This window comes from Protopterus annectens, chromosome 2.part0 (assembly GCF_019279795.1).
Source record: "Protopterus annectens isolate FY-2018-M chromosome 2.part0, PAN1.0, whole genome shotgun sequence".
In the NCBI taxonomy this organism is placed as follows: Eukaryota; Metazoa; Chordata; order Ceratodontiformes; family Protopteridae; genus Protopterus; species Protopterus annectens.
The window spans coordinates 1,706,375,100-1,706,392,974 of NC_056728.1; the positions used below are offsets into that span (position 1 = coordinate 1,706,375,100).

The 17,875-nt window shown below is 39.2% G+C and overlaps 1 protein-coding gene across 1 annotated transcript in view; it reads left to right on the plus strand.

Moving 5' to 3' along the window:
• CDK11A (cyclin dependent kinase 11A) overlaps window positions 1–17,875 on the plus strand; it is a 2,038,318-nt gene that overhangs the window by 719,569 nt on the left and 1,300,874 nt on the right. The window contains exon 7 of the mRNA XM_044061756.1: window positions 11,683–11,805. Coding sequence (XP_043917691.1) covers window positions 11,683–11,805 — 123 coding nt within the window. The remainder of the gene's footprint in view (window positions 1–11,682; window positions 11,806–17,875) is intronic.

Genomic DNA, 17,875 nt, shown 5'->3' on the forward strand with positions numbered 1-17,875 from the left:
CTCAGTGAGGCGCTTTCACAGCCCCTGACGCCCGCTACTTTAGAGCCGCAGGCCACTTCCGACTCCCACGTGGAGCCGACTAGGCCACTGGAAACTCAAGGTATTGGAACCTCGGAAACTATTCCCTCAGATGGGTCCGGAGCCGCTGAGCAGGCATCGGCTTCTGAGGGTGTTTTCAGGCCTACACAATTATATGTTAAAATGACTGCAGCTTCAAAGGCAAAGAAACAAGTACAGTAGCCCCATGGACAGGCCTCCATGCCTAAAAAACAGATGCTCAAAATTGCCGAAGACCTAATTACTTTGATCAGGGGTTCCCATCCCCTTCCTGATAAGAGGCCTAGGCAAGAGACAGAATATGAATCTTCAGATCAGGTTTCCATTTCTTCTGATCAGAAGTACCCTCTTCCTCCCTATGAGGATTCTGATGCTGAAGAATCTATCCCTTCAGCCTCTCCTCCTGAGGATTATTCGTTTGGGGAAACTCTGCATACCATGAGGGAGCATTTCCACTGGGAGAGCCAAGATTATTCAGAATCTAAGAAAAGGCTCAGATACTTCCTTTTACTACCTCAGCACAGGCCCCTTGGTATTCCACCTGTGTTAGACATTGTAGATGGTGTATTTTCAGTCCAGTCTGACTCCTGACTCTTTACCTCCAGCTCCTGTTAAGCCAGACAGATACTACAGGGTTCCTGATTCACATAAATTTCTTTTTAAGAACCCTGCTGCTGACCCAGAAACTATCTCTCAGGGTCCCAAAGGGGTCAAGGCTTCCACTGCAAAAAACCCTACCCCCTCTGACAGGGATTGTAGGGCACTGGACAGATGGGGAAAAAGATGCAGGATTTATTGCATGCAGCTGAACAAGTAGGAAAGCATACTTTGCAATGTGGTTTTGATTCTCTGGAGGCCTCCTGCAGGGCTGCTGTTACGGGTTCTGTCATTAGGAGGCATGCTGGGTTAAAGGAACAGAATCTGCCTGATCATGTTAAAGCAAAATTATTAGATGCTCCATTACAGCATGATACCTTGTTTGGTATTAAAGCAGAAGGGGTGTTGAAGAAAATGGAGGACAAAACAAAATCTATGCAAACAGTCAAGGATTTCTTACAGGTACAGCCTCCAAGATTTAGCAGGCACTGACCTACAAAGAATTGATCCTTTCCAGTGTCAGGCAGGCCACAAAGAGGCAGATACAGACGCCCTAGAGGCAGATCCCAGCCCCAAGGCTCATACAGGTCTAAACAATGGGGTACTTCTACCTCCAAAAGCGGGGAAGACATATCACAGCCATACAGGAAACAGTCCCAATGACTTCCCCCTGCCTGCGCCAAGCACTTATCTTCTGGCAGCACCTTTAGGGGGAAAACTAGCACTTTTTTCTCAAAATTGGCACGTAATAACCCAGGACAAATGAGTCTTGGATATAAAATCACAAGGCTACAGGTTTCACTTTCACACCCTGCCAAAGGCAAACGGTTTGCCAGACCTGCCAGAAAATCAATGGGCAGAGGCACAAAAGCAAGTGTCTTCTCTCATGGCCATGAAGGCCATTCAGCAAGTACCACAGCAAGAGCAGGGACAAGGATTTTACTCAAGACTGTTCTTGGTGCCCAGAAAGGACAAAGCCTGGAGACCAATACTGGACCTATCTATTCTAAGCACATATCTGATTATTCCAAGATTCAAAATGTTGACTCTGCAGCAGCTTCTGCCCATGCTTGGCAAGAAGGCTTGGCTTGTGACTTCAGACCTAAAAGAGGCTTACCTGCATGTCCCAATCAGACAGTCATGCAGAAGATACCTCAGATTCATAGCTGGCTCAATGCACTACCAATTCTCTGCACTGCCCTTTGGCTTATCTACTGCACCCAGGGTCTTCACAAAATGTCTGGCACCAGTAATTGCATTTTGCAGACAAAGAGGAATACATATATATCCTTACTTGGATGACTGCCTTATTCAAGCAGAGAACAAGGACATTCTACTACAGCATCTGGCGTTTGTAAAAAAGATTAATAACATGCCTAGGGTACACAGTAAACGAAAAAAAAATCAAAACTAGTACCCTCTCAAGAGATAATATTCCTGGGTGCAAGCCTAAATGCAACTGCCCAGATGGCTTATCTCACGCCAGACAAACAAAGGCAACTGACTACTTATTTCAAAATGTTGGCAACAAAGACCCAGTTATCTGCAAGAAAAATTCTGCAGGCTTTGGGCTTCACGGCATCCTGCATTCTGCTAATTCCATATGCAAGACTGCATATGAGGAAACTTCGTTGGTATCTGATAAGTGTTTGGACTCAACATTGCCACAGCCTGGAAACAGTAATTACCCTCATTCCCTGCCTGCAACAGGAGTTTCGATGGTGGGAAAGGCCTGTCACCTCAACAAAGGGGCAGCCATTCGCTTTACCCACAGCAAGGCAGATATTAACAACAGATGCATCAGATTATGCCTGGGGGGGGCCCCACATGGCAGGAAGATGTATTCAGGGCACATGGTCCGCAAGCCAAATGCATCTACATATCAACCAAAAAGAGATGCTAGCTGCTCAGAATGCCCTGACAGCCTTCAAGGATCTACTTCATCTGGGACAATTACTGATAAAGACGGACAATACTACTGTCATGTGGTACATAAACAAGCAGGGAGGCACTCATTCCTACCCCCTATGCAGACTAGCCATAACTTTGTGGGACACAGCATTGACTTACCAAGTACATCTGCAGGCACAATTCCTGCCAGGAAAGATAAATACTCTGGCAGACGAACTAAGCAGAAACCGCATGGATTCTCCACGAGTGGAAATTGGATCCGCAAGTCTTCAGCATGATAACAAGGAATTGGGGATGCCTGGACATAGGTCTATTTGCCTCCCCTCACAACTGCCAACTACATTGATTCTGCACAAGGACTTATCACAAGCAAGCATGGAAAGTGGATGCTCTATCTTTCAGCTGGAAAAACTTAACAGTATATGCCTTTCCACCACTGCCTGTCCTCCCCAAGGTACTCCTAAAAGTCAGACAAGAGAAGCCAGAAATGATACTGATTGCCCCAGACTGGCCCCGCCAGCACTGGTACCCAATCCTAAGGAACTTGTCTCGGTACCCAGCCTGGACATTACCTCAAATTCTTCACTTACTGTCCCAACACAACAATCAGATCCTGCACAGCCAACTCAAGACCTTAAATCTGGCAGCATGGCGGATACTGTAGTCATTCAAAACACACCTCTCTTTAAAGCGGTGATGGATGTTATTTTGGAGGCCAGGAGGCCTAGTACCAGAAAATCCTATGCTGAAAAATGGAAGAGATTCTGTGCTTGGAACCAGGCACAAGGGATTGACACGACTGTACCAAATATTCCTCAGATTTTGCAATATTTAACTGAGATGCTGGACAAAGGCCTAGCCTTTTCATCAATTAATATTCATGCCTTTGCCATTTCAACTCATTACAATACAGCACCACCTATTTTTTCTCATCCTTTATTAAGGCAGTACCTCAGAGGAGCCAAAAACTTAAGGCCTCCAAGGAGATCACCAATACCTGCACAGGACCTCAATTATGTCTTGGAAAAACTCACCCTGTCTCCTTTTGAGCCAGCCGCTACAGCCGATATAAAGTTTTTATCATGGAAAACAGCTTTGCTTCTAGCAATAATCGCTGCAAGACGAGTCTCAGAGCTACAGGCACTCATGGCTGTGGAACCTTTTATCATTTTCCATCCAGATAGGGTTTCTCTGAGGACAAACCCGACATTTATGCCTAAGGTAGTGTCCAGTGTGGCCCTTAACCAAACTATTAATTTGCCTACCTTTTACCCAAACCCACAGAATAAGGGTGAGAGAGACTTCTGCATTCTTTGGACATACACAGACAGCTGCACTTCTACTTGGACAGAACCAAGCAATTACTAGTGGCATATGCTGCAGGATCACAAGGAAAGGCTATCTCAAAGCAGACTATTTCAAAGTGGATAGGCCACTGCATTCATTTCTGCTATTCACTGCATGGCAAATCAGTGCCTATGGGCATTAGGCCACATTCAGCCAGAGCATCAGCCTCTTCAGCAGCCTTCGTCAAAGGAGTACCAACAAAAGACATTTTAGAGGCTGCAACCTGGAGTTCAGTGCACACTTTTACAAAGCACTATCACTTACCACTCTACTCTAAATCCAGGGCAGGCTTTGTCACTGCAGTTCTGCAGGGCCTCATAGCCACTCCTAATCCTATTTAGCTCCAGCCTCCCAACCTTAGCTTTGGGATTCAACCCAATTGTAATGACTGCAACAGTGAAACATGAACATAGTACAGTTGTGTACTTACCATAAATGTAGATGTTCGAGTGTATTCACTGTTGCAGTCCAGGTTACCCTCCCACCACCCCCCTTATCTTTGCTGGAAATTATCTGTACTTCTCTATTCTATACAACCTATGTGGTGTATTTGCTTGTAGATGAAGGAAAAAAAATTACCTTGGTGCATGCATGCTTTATTGACATATTTTTAGCCTACCCTTTTGGGGGCACCTGACATCTGGGCAAGAAAAACTGAACAAAATGGCATCGGCTGCATTTCTTATACCCCTGGAGCACTGGTGTCAGGGAGGAGGCGACAGCAACCGACGCCGGACCTAGACTTTGGAATTCAGGCCGACTGCGGGTAGCCTGCCAGCAGGATAACCCAGTTGTAATGACTGGAACAGTGAATACACTCGAGCATCTACATTTATGGTAAGTACACAACTGTGCTTTCTTTTGGTTTGACAGTGGTCCGGCATATCTTTCCTTGTGGCCACCTGAGAGTATAGTAGCTGGGGACTCTGACCCAATAGTGAGGAAGAATGAAAAGTGATGTAGAAGTTGTGTAGTTACCATAACTTGGCATCTGTTTTGTGCATTTTCATTCTTCCTCACCGTTCCTCCTTGCCCTTACCCAACCTATTGACTCCTAAAGGACCTATTGGATTTATTGGAACCCATATGTTCCTGGTTTGAGCCTCTTGATTTCTTTCTGTTTATACTCTTTCTTTATTCAGTAGGCAGTAAAACAGAAAACTCAATCTGCGGAAGCTACAGAGAGTGTAGGGCATTGCAGATAGAGGGAGGAGCTTGAGACTAGGATCCAAGTCTAAAAAATGTATCTTAGTTGGATCCGAAGGTCAGCTCCATAACCCAGTAGCGAGGAAGAATGAAAATGGGCAACACAGATACCAAGTTTTGGTAAGTACAGGACTTCTAATTACAAAAACTTAGCAAGTGCAACACCCTTGCCCCTGCTGGATCTTTGTATCACTTTTGAAGTTTTGCACTATGCATGGTAGTCTTACAGCAGCATGTGCCTATATCCTGTCATGTTTGCCAGTGCTATCAGTTTGTATTATTTTTTAATTGTTGTGCTGTGTTTACCCTGCATTGTTTCTTCCTTATCTTACAGATTTTCAGTTGTACTGCTCTTGCTAGTCTAGTGGCACCTATGCATTTATCCTGCATTGTTTTTACCTGTGCTGGTACTTGGTATCACTTTTGAATTGCAGTACTGTGTTTGCTAGTCTTGCAGCACCTGAGTCTATATCCTAAATAATTTTGTCCTATTGTTTTGTGTGTGTATAGTTCCTAGATGTTCATCCTTCTCCCTGCTGCAGTAGCCTACGAGTTGTAGTCTGTCAAGGTTACAGCAACTGGCCAGCTTCCAAAAGCTTTCATCCCCTTCCACACTGTCATTCTGGATACTTATAGGCTAAGCCCTTTTTGGATGGGGCTATATAAACATCCAGAGTGAGTAAAAATCTTCAAAACTTTCTTACCCCTCACCAAAAATTGGGAACTCTGAACTAAACCAAGGTATACTTAACAACATCTAAGTTTGTATCCCGGTAAAACTGTATACAGGAAGGGGAGTGGTGGGTGGGTGAGGGTACTGCAGCAGTGAAGAATTAGAACACTTACTCTTATGAGTAAGTGCACTTACTCTTATGAGTAAGTGCAATTTAAACAGCTGTATTATTTTCATCATTTTCACTGCTGCAGTAACATATGTGTAGGCTAATGTAGCTTATCCAGCCAAGAGGAAGGAATGATGTGAGTTCTGGAGAGTTACCCCAGCAAAGCGTGCCATGGACCTGCAAAAGGAATCTATTTTGCAGTGCTTTGTAAATATATAGATAGAGGACTAAGTTGCTGCCCCTAGAATGCTTAGAGCCCATCCCTTTCCAGTTCACTATTGCAAAAGTAAGGTACCAGTGCAGTGTGCCTTAACACTACTTAAAATCTATTTTCCATGGTGAGCGTAACAAAACACAGCAGCAGAAGACGCCTACCTGGAGATAGTCTGTTTAGACACAGGCTGACCTTAATCCCCGAATAGGAAACAAGTAGCTGGTTAGCTTTCCTAAAGGACTTAGTTTTGTCGGTTGTCCCCGATGTGCTTATGCACATCCGTGGTGTTGTAGAATCCCCTTTTCTTTCCTTTGTTTTTAGGATCTTGATAGAAAACAAGGAAATTGATGGCTTGATTCAACATAAACTCTGGCAGGATACAATCCATAGGTTTCTGCAACAGTGAAAAATTCAAACATTTACTGATATGGGTAAGTGCAGCTTGCCCAACTTTACTTTCTGCCTTATCATACTGTGTGTATAATGTCTAGTATTCTGTCTCATTAATAGCATGATGTCAATGTATAGGGTTATTTACATTACCAGTACATAGACTGTTAGACTGTACCTCCAAGTTAATTTTATTTCTATTCTTGTAACACTGAAATAACTCTTACTATGTCTTATTTAACACAGTTCAATGAACCTTTGTTGTTGAGCCTCTGACTCCATCGGATTGGTTACTTTGGTTTGCATAGTATTTCAAACTCATTACTGAACCTCAACCCCATCAAGTTTCCTGTTACCAGTAGACCACAGTCTGCCCTTAACTCATTTGTAGCTAGCATATGCGATTTTCTTTCAGGTTAACAACCACCGCATGCTTACTAACTGCCTATAATTGTTACCTATTTCTAAATCTGTTTGTGGGAGGTGTAGATGCCTATTTAGGCAAACATTATGTCAACCAGATGTCTGAATTCATCATACCCCACACTAACACTAAACTCCCATGTGTTAAGGTATTTACAAAAATCCTTCCTATGCCTTCTAGGAAACACACCAAGGCACTTGAACCTAAGTAACACACACACACACACACACACCACATTGTGCTCATAACAGTGCTATCAGCTGATATGGCACTCACAACACCTCCAGCTGCTACCCAGTCTGCATGTTTAACCCCATACAAATGCCTGACACTCTGACCCCCCTCCCCCCAAGTACGCATGTGGCCTGGTTGTTGCTCACATGGGAGTGAATGGCCTTAGATATCTCATTGCTATTTGCACTCTGCATTTTTTAATATAATTCAGTACTGTTTCCTTTTTGTCTGTACTTGTAAGGCCATTTACATGTCAAAATAATATGACTAACATGGCCATTATGATAAATACTGTTGTTCCTAGCGTGTATTTCAAATTTTGTCTTGTGTGTGTGTGTGTGTGTGTGTGTGTGTGTGTGTGTGTGTGTGTGTGTGTATATAATATACACGCTAATGTTTGGCAGGATGATCTTTTATACAATTGTTTCTTCTCAACTCCCTTTGAAACTATGACGCTTTTTGTAATACTTTTTGTTGTAATGAAAACACAAACAAAAAAACTAAATACATTTTCAGAACACCCCTATCCTCTGTTAACTTACAACAAACACACAAAACTATATACATCTTCAGAAATGAAGTTTAATTCTTCAAATTTGAACAAATATCCCAAATTCACAGCTGCACCTACAGGCATTATAGAACCTAAAATTAGTTTCCCCATGCTGAAGTGCATGCTACAGCCCGTGTTCCCACTTACTCTGATTGTTTTCTGTTCTTTGTTTTATTTCTGTTTCCCTGTCAGATGTGAAAGGCAGCTTGCATGCTTTCAGAAAACATTAACTTTTTGGCTTAAGAAAAAGTACACCGACTATCTTTAACTAAAGCTAAATTGTACATTATTCTATGAAATGCACTGAAGTATTAAGGCTACTTAGGGAAGTTGCTATGTCTTATTCACTTCCCATAATGTTAAACTTTATTTTTCACTGACCACCTAGCCATTGTACCTTTAAATTTTGTATTTCATTCAGCAAAGAATGCTCTGAACTCTCAAGATTAATTTGTTTGCCCGTACAAATAGCTTGTCTCCATGCAAAGGTAGTGAGCAATGAGAAAAAAAAACAGCTAACAGCTTTGCAATTGCTTGCAGAAATCATTATACTTTTCAATCAGAATATAATGTGCAGAATTCGCCTGGATAGCTGCCTTCAGACTTACTGACTCCCTTTAAGAATGTTTGCTGATGGAACAAAACCAAGCTATTATCTTTGCGTATATATGAGACTTAGCATTTTTCATGGCTTTCATCATTTTGCCTTATTTTTTAAAGCCTATTTGCTTTTAAAAAATGTTTATAGTTTAGGCCAAAGGCATTATTTGGGATATCCAACCTTGTAAAGTAAGGGAGATTATCTTAATTCTACATATAATATAATCAGTGCACTCTTACATCCTACCCCATTCCCAGCAGTCCAAGATCACTACACATTAACTTAAACTTGTTTCTGCCCAGCCTTTCTTCTCTCGTTATACTGTAAAACCTATATTTCTTACAACTTAAAAAAGTGCTTGCTTACTTTAATCTCTTTAACACATACAACAGTCACTGAAAAGACTCCCCACTTTTAAAATACCCCTGATTACACACTATGCAAAACTGCTGTACTATGTAACATGTAGTTTATATTATTTTAAGTTGTATACAAACAGTTGAACAATGAAACATTTTTACTTGGTTACTTTTCCCTTTTGTTGTCTTAAACGTTAATGACATAAAATGGAGTGTGCACTTTTCAGCCCACCCACATGTTTAAGAACGTCAGCAAAAGTCCTGTCTCTCTTGGCCACTTTTTCTTAGAAAGCCATATTTCACATATGTAATTGATGTTGTATAGTCTGCTATTTATTCACCAATTTCAGTCTTGCTGGCCTTTTTCCTGTCCATCTCCTAACACCAGACTCTGGTTGAAGTCCAAGGTACAGCTGATTCTTTTAGACAGCCCCTCTTTTTTTTTTTTGTGCGTCTCAAACATTTTCATTTGGAACATTAGAAAAGGTTTCAGTAGGATCTGAGCTTACTTGTCAGTAGAATGAGAAGCTGTAGTCTCCTTTTGTTTCCTGGCTTAGTTTTTGTCGGATAAACTGCATTTCCTCCTTATCCTGTTTACATCCAAAAATGTATTTTATCCTCAAAGGGAACATATTCTGAAAACAGCTGTGTATACAACAGCTTGAATTTAACACTTGCCCCTCAACATTTCCTGTTTGATGAGAAAAAAATAGATTTTCTTCTGCCTGGTGTACATAATCATTTTTCACACACACTCTTCTGTTAATACTTTTCTTAAAACCAAGTGCCGTAATTATTGTTGGTTCCTTATTGCCACAATTATTACTGGTTCCTTAGTGCCACAATTATTGTTGGTTGGTATTTTTGTTTTTTGTGGTTCCTTAGTGCCATAATTATTGTTGGTTAATACTTTTCTCTTCTGCCATAGTTTTGTCAGGATCAACCCCTTCTTCTGATATAATAGCACTTTCCTAATACAGGTCTTGAATGCTTTCTCATAGCCAGATTTGGATCATACACATTGTCTCCTTTCAGTTAACAAAACCAGTGGCTTATTTGTCCTTTCATAAAATTGATCTCAAGGTTTCTCTGCTCCGTCTGTATTCTAACTATACCATTTTTTGAAACAGCCTCTTACACAGCCAGCCTTTTCTTTATTTCAGCCTCTGATTTTTGCAGTTTCATCATTTCATCTGAATTGGTATTTTAAGCTTCTTTTTCCAGTCTTTTGTTTGAGTTGGTATATTCAGTGTTTCATTTATTTTAATTACCTCTGAGTAGATTTGATTTATTTTTCCTTTGATTTGCTGAAAGGCATCTCTTGAACCATTGTTGAAGCTTGAACTTTTTTTTTCTCAACAGCTGCAGCATTCTTTCCAGTCATTGTTTTCACTTTTCCTGGTTGATTTTCTTTCAGGTTCGCTGTATTTATTCTTTGCTGGCAACCAGGCAGTGTACTTAATAGCGAATAACTACATTTTACCCAAGTTGACAATATCTCTGGCTCTTCTTTCTCAGTTATTTTTTCACAATGGGAGAGCTGAAATTAAGCTGTTGATCAATGTGCAACCATGTTGAAGGTCTGAGTTGTGTGAGGTTTGAATACAGCTGTACTTAACTTTCTTTGAATACCATCTGTACAGTTTTACCTTTTACTAAAGCTGTGAGTTCGTAATCAGAACTTTGGATTACAATGACTTTTGGCCACTGTAGATTTCTTTAGGCATGCTATGTGGGTGCAGCTTTGTAATTTTGCAGAGTGAAGCACATGCCCCATACAATTAAACAGCCAGAGCAAAGAGTGGTTGTCATACTTCAGTGTGAAAGACTGCATTCCATGAAGTAGTAATGAAGAGAGAATGGTGTCAGGCTTTGAGAATTGGACCAGCAGAGGATAAGTTAATATTTGCTGGGAATGTCATTTTATGTTTTAACATCAGTAGTTCCCAAAACATTTTCTCCCAGTGGTTTAGATGAGCAAGGCAAATTGAGCTGAACCAGTACTAGCAGACCTTGCCATGAGTGTCTTAATTGCATAGAAACAAAGTTGCACAGATGTAAGTAGTAGCATTCTGTTTTTCAGCTTTCATAATTTTTTTTCCTGATTGTGTTATTGCACTTGTAATAGATAATAAAGGCATAATTTGAAAAACAATTTAGCTTATGTAGAGTAGTTGTATCATTGAGATTTTCTAACTTTTAGTTTTTTGGATACTATACAGTTGAGTAGCAACCCAGAATGGACAACTTTGTTTTTTCTAACAGTGACACGATAGCCATATTGTGGTGCTGAAAGCAATAGCTGTAGTTAGGGTTTGGTTTGAAAGTAGTAACTGATGATGTTACACTCAAATTAAATGTTTAGTAATCTGATTGACTTTTATCAGTGAGTGTAAGAATGAGTCATATTTGTGCATCTTTTTATTGGAGTAGAACAGAAAGAATTATGAACCTTTTTACTAACGTTTCATTTTTATTCTACACTAGAATTAGACTTTTGTAGGTACTAAAGTTAGACATCAGTACATGGGATCATGGTGATCTGTCCAGAATACAAGCTGTAGTTCTAGAGGGTGCCCATTTCTGATGTCAACTTGTGGATTTGCTAGTGTACTTAGTATTTATTAAATAAATACTATATTAACTGTGGTGTTTTGCCTAACATGTCCTATGGACTGAAGTGCAGATCAGATTTGCACATTTACATTGGTAATGTAATAAATAGCTGTTATTGTAAGACAGACTCCAAGCTGGAAAGTCATTATTTGCTTTGTGAAGGTAAGTCTTTGCATATTTTGGGCTGAGCCAGTGACTGCGATTATCGAGAGGCTGTAGTTAAACTGTATGTTTTGAGTATCTGTAGAACGCCACTTTCTTCATTGAAATAAACTGTAAAATCTCTGATGGTTTTGTGTGATACAAGTTAACTGATTTATTTTAATTTTAGTTAGTTCATTTCATCGAATTGTGAGAGAAGATAGCGCTGAAAAAGGAAAATCAATACAGCGCCGATTTAGTCCTTCGAGACTGTACAGAGAACGATCTGAAATGGGTGAAGGCAGAAAAGCAGGTAGGAATGTGTACATTTTTATTTATATTTTTATTAGTTTTACAGTTATTTTGTCAAATCTGAACTGCATTGAACTACCAAACTGAAACCATGCATCTGTTGAAATGCAGTCCTGTAACAAATTTTGGCAGTAAAGTGAAAAAAAAATAATTTTGTTCATGGAAGTTATTGGTTAGGTAATGCTAGTATTTTTGCAAGCATTGAAACTTTGGAGCAACAATGCATCTTCATACTGTGACATAAAATGGCTACAGGCAGTGTCCACCATTCATTCTGTCAACAAAGGCTATGAATGTAATGGTGAGTATATTTGTTTACTGTGAAAAACTATGCTGGGTTTTGCATTTCAAATGCTGGTGAATTTCACTTAACTGTAGATCTCTATTAGAGGGGGATAAGGTGGCCAACATAATTTCTTTGCTTAGACAGTCTTATTTCAAAAGGAGTTATCTTGCTTTGGTTTTCTGAGTGTTTCCAATTGAGCACCGTGGCCAAGATGGTCAGACTTTATACAAGTGTCAGAATGACAGAAATATGTGTGTAGTTGGAGGGTAAAGCCCCCCCTCCAATGTGCTATATCAGAATAGATGCAAAAATGCTGTCATAGGCTACATACTAGTCTGCAGTGTACACAGTGTTCAATATACAGAATATTTAGTACCTTTGAATTTCATGCTGACAGTATGTGATGTTCATTTGCCATTTATCCTTGCTTTACATAATTTTCAGTCTTATGATATCAGTATTGTAAATATTATTCATGAAAAGCACAACAAAGATGTATGCATACACGTTTCCACTTTATAATCTCGAAGTACTGAAATCTCAAATTCCAGTATCTCGAGACCATAAAGTGGAATTTTCAAAATCCCAAAACTCCATAAGCGTGAATCCAGAAATGTCGAATTCACGGTTATGGTGTTCCAGTATTTGACGCTGGATGTAGTGTGTGGATTTAGCTGGTATGTAAGGTAGGTAGGTATTTTGTTGGGTTGTTTGGAAGTTTTATGTGTTGGTTAGGGTAGGCAGGTAAAAATATGAGTGTTTAAGTTTTGAAAGTGGTAGTCTTCGTATATTTGTGATGTGTGTGTGAGGGTACTGTAGAGTGTGAAGTGGTGAGTTTGCTATCTTTTTCTGTTTGGTGTAATCTCAGAGTTAGTATATATAAGTAGGGTGGGTGTTGGTTTGTGTTTTATTTGCTGGTTTGTTGTAGTGTGAGTTGGATGATGTATGTGTTGTGTGGTGTATGGTGTGTTTATGCTCGTGATTTTGTGTTTCGCAGTTTTGGGGTTTCGGGATTTGGGACGTTCGACTTTATGATCTTGGGATACTGAAATTCGAGATTTCAGTATTTCGAGATTATAAAGTGGAACCACACACACACACACACACACACACACATATATGTGTATATACATACATGCATACACGTGTGTCTTTATACATATATATGTACATATATACTGTACATTTCTGTCCTTATCTGTAATGTGACTCTTTTCACTTACTGTTAGTGCAGGGGTGCATCATTCAGTAAGCCATGCTTAAAATGCTCTGAATATAGCTAGGCTTACATTCTTTTGCATGTGATACTAAGTGGATGTGTTGACAGCATTTTCCATGCCTATTGCTGGTGTTAAGTAGTCATTTCATAAACGTACATTGTAGACCCACAGGTTGTTGATCATTTGTATGTCGTCTTGCATAAGTGTGGCACATTGGTTCAGCAGGATATTATGCAAATAGATAAACACCTGTGTGCTCTGTCGACAGGTAAAGACCATAGCAAGGACTGAATTGTGCAGAAGAGTAGATCAGCACTCAGTATTGTCACTTTGACAACACTATGAAAATTTGCTTAGCAAGTTTATTGCTTTCCATTAGTTCAGTCCGCAGTAAAGGTGTCATATGCACAGTTATACGGCACTGTTCAAGCCACAGATGCTTCAAAGTGTTTATTTCTACATGCAATTGAAGCTTTAAAAAAAAACATGCTTCTCAGTTGTGAGTATAAACTGGTAATCTCTGGTAATTTCTCTCTTGTGTGCATCACTAAATAGTAAATGTGATATTGCTTAACTCGCCATATAAATAGATATAAGAGCTCTGAAAGTTGTAACTTACTGCAGATAAGTTTGTTTTTTTTCTTTCTCCGTTTACCAGGATTTCCTGGTAATGCGGTAGCATTGTCGCCTCACAGCAAGACGTTGTCTCGTTCAATTCTCAGCTAGAGCGTCTTCCGTGTGGAGGCATGCGTGAATGGGCATGCCTTTGTTGAAGGTTGTGCGCCAGGGCTGGTAACTCGGCACGTAAAAATCCACTACCAAACATTAGCGGACCGGAGTTCCGCTGTGGCGACCCCTAACCGGGATAAGTCGAAAGACACAACAACAACATTCACTTGTGATAGTTCATCTTCATCTTGCAGCCTTTGAGAATTAGCCTAATATTAATTTCATCTAAGTACTACAGCCGAAGCAGGAAAGGCTCTAATTGTTAGTAAAAACTGAAATTAATACCTAAAAGAATTACAATAGCTGCTGAAATTTAATTTCCTCACAGAGTGCTTGGATATTCCCTATGTTTGCCAGCGAGCTCATTTCTGGGTTGTGATAACTAGGAGATAACGACATCATGGTTGACATTATTTGCTAGAATACTGCTTAAACTCATTCCCTCCACTACAACTCTTTTGAGTGTGTACATTTAACTCCCATTAGGTATGGCTTGAGCTTTTAAAAATGAACTTATCACCTTACAGTTCTAACAAATACTCATTGACAGAGGTCAAATATCAGTACAGTTGTTTGCCATCATGTATGCTTCAAGATAAAATATTCTGATACCTTGTATGTAGCATGGTTTTGGAATTATTAATGCAAATATGAACAAGAAATATTTGACGCCTAGAGATGCAGTAGGAGTTAACTGCAGAAACGCTTGGAGGCGCACTCTGCTGTAATGAGTTAAGTGAACAACATCTTGGAGGAAAAGTAAGTATTTGCTATGCTAAATTGTTCAGCTGTGTCATGTCCCACTCCTTTTGACATGCTTGACCGTATCTGCTCTGGTGATCACTCTGATTTTTCTTTTACTTTTGTTTGCATCAAGGCTGTACAGGCATCACCAGTTTTGTACGTTGTTCTAGCTAAACATTTTAACAGTTTAAATGGTGCAACTGTTTCCTGAGTTCATGTTTTTTTTTTTTAAATAACACACACACACACACACACACACACACACACACACACACACACACACACACACACACATTCTATTCTTGCTGTTCTGCTGTGAACTACATTAGATTTTAAAGCTATTTTTAATTTGCGCATACGGATGTGCGTGCGTGTGTCTATATATTTCTATATATCTGCACATACCATACATTTGATATATATATATATATATATATATATATATATATATATATATATATATATATAATATACACACACACACACTTTCCATGTTCTTTATATACTGTGTATTACGGTAGGAACTTAATAGTGGCATGTATAGTCAGTATGTTATAGTAGTTAAAAAAAATAGTGACATTGTGACTGACTATTCAGATGTGCTTCACTTGAAAAAGCTGTTGTCAAAAGTAAGGCTTGATCTCAGACACTATTTAAGAAATATACAGTTCTGATAGAGAGGGAAGGATGACCATACCCTTAGTAAAGTTGGGTTGCAACAGCAGCCTGACACACTGCTAAAAATACACAGTTCTGAAAGAGAAGGTGTAGAAACATTGGAAGGAACTAGAATCTTGCTTTGGCTGGAAAGGCTAGAAGAATTTGTGATGATGTTCATATTATTCACTCCTTTAGCTATACAAGTTTTATCCTGTCAAGTATATAACAGCTGGCCATCTCCCAAAGCTTCAGGACACCTTCCACTCACCCAAATTGTCAGATACCTCAAGCTAAGCTGACTAAATGAAATTTTTTTGTGCCAAGCCCTTCAGAGTTTTACTGCAGCTGTAGTGTATACTCTGAGACTTTCGAGGATTGACAGTCAGCTTGTGCTGTTCTTTTGCTGGGCAGAAAAGTTCCATTTTGTGTTAAAAACTTCCATTTATAATTTTGATTGTTATTGATACATTCCTCTTCAGGAAAGTTATTTTAAAGTTAGGAGTCCATGTTTTAACTGACTGTCACGAGACTGCACTGTACCTTTACACAGGATTTTCTTTTTTTTCTTGTCAGATGAAATGTTTTTTTAAGGTAACTGAAAACCGTTTTTCTGTGGATAAATTGTGTTTATTGTACTTTGTGTGGCTGTCAAGTGTTTTAAAGTGCTTTTTTGCTCTTTGTCCCAGATAAAGTCCTTCAGCTCTTTATTAATTGTTATCCACAACTTCTCCTTTGGTTGATAAAAATATGCCTAACCTGTGTATAAGACTAATGGGACTAAAACATTTTAACTACTTGTATCTTACTATCCGTATCCATACAACAAGGCTTACATTTTCTCAGTTTTTATAGTGTCTATTGTTTGGTCTCTTCCCACATAACCTTAGCTGCCACACTAGATTAATTTTTAATCCATACTCCTAAGTACTTCATTTTATCATGTCCCCATAAATATGGATATTGCTGAACCAATTCACACTTGGGTTAATAATTTACTGCTATTACCTTTCTTTTAGCTTCATTAATTTTGTATCCTGAAAAGATTTGAAACTGGCTGAAAATGTTCCGCAACATTGTAATGTCACTTTCTGGTTTTGTCATATGTAAAATAATATCTGCAAACAGAGCCAGCTTTTCTTGACTGCTGTACCAATTATATCCTTGAATTTCTGTGTCCCTTATTTTCTTTGCTAATGGTTCTAAATGTAATGCAGATTAACAAAGGGAAAAGAGGACACCCCTGCCTGGTTCTTCAGCTCAAGCAGAAATTATCAGAGAGGAGGACCCCACCAACTTTAAAAACTTTAAAACTTTAATTTTTTTTGCCTCCGATCCTTCATATATCCTCCTAATCATTTTTTTTTAATTTTTTCAGGAAATACAAATGTTTCTATTGTCTTGCTTATAAAGTCCCAGTTTTCTCTGCATCTAGACCCACCACCAACAATGGTATTTTATTACATTCTGCTTCCCTCTGTATTATCAATGTTCTGTTAATGTTGTCAAATGTCCCCCCCCCCCCTCCACAAAACCACATTGATCCAAGTCTGTCAGTTCTGGCATTACCTTTGTCATTTTTTTTTAGCCATTATAGACATGAACACTTTGTAATCATGGTTTAGTATTGAAATGGGCCTGTATGAAACTGGATCTGATGGATCTTTACCATTTTTAGGTATTACAGCTACCACTGCTTTCTTCCAGGATGCTGGTACTTCTCCTCCTAAAAATACTGTTAAACAAAACATTCCAGGTTTTTATTATTTCTTTCCTCCTAGCTTCTAAACTTCCACAGGAATACCACCTATTCCTGGGGACTTTCCTGTAGCTTGGTTATGCATCAACATTTTTCTCTCAAATCCTCTTAGCCTAACCATTAGTAAATGAGCCTCATCTACCTCTAACCGTGGCATATTTAATTCTTCCATAAACATTTTCATTCGTATCTTTTCTTGATTTCCATATTTCTCTGCATTATACAGAGTTTCATAGAATTTCTGAAATATTTCTAATACATCTACAGGATCTCCTGTTACTTTCCTTGTTATAGGTTCCCTAAGCTTGGCGACAGCCCTCTTTACTTTCTGTTGCCGGAGTTGTCATTCTAACAGTATTTCCTGCTCTAGTGTTATCAAAAATAGTTGCTTAACAGCACTTTTTCTAAACTCGTGTATATTATCCAGGTAATCCCTTATTTTCTGCTTAGCATTCTGCAGTTGATCCTTTTCCTTTTTTGTGAGTCCCCCTTTCTGCAATACTTTAAAATTTTTCAGTCCCTCCAAGTAATTTTTATTACTTCTTAACCATAGCTCCCTTTCTTTTATTTTCATCCTATTTGAAAACTACACCTTAATTTTATCCCACTCCCTACTATATTTTCAGAACTAATTTATATATTGTCGAATAGCTCATGAATAATCTCCATTACCCAT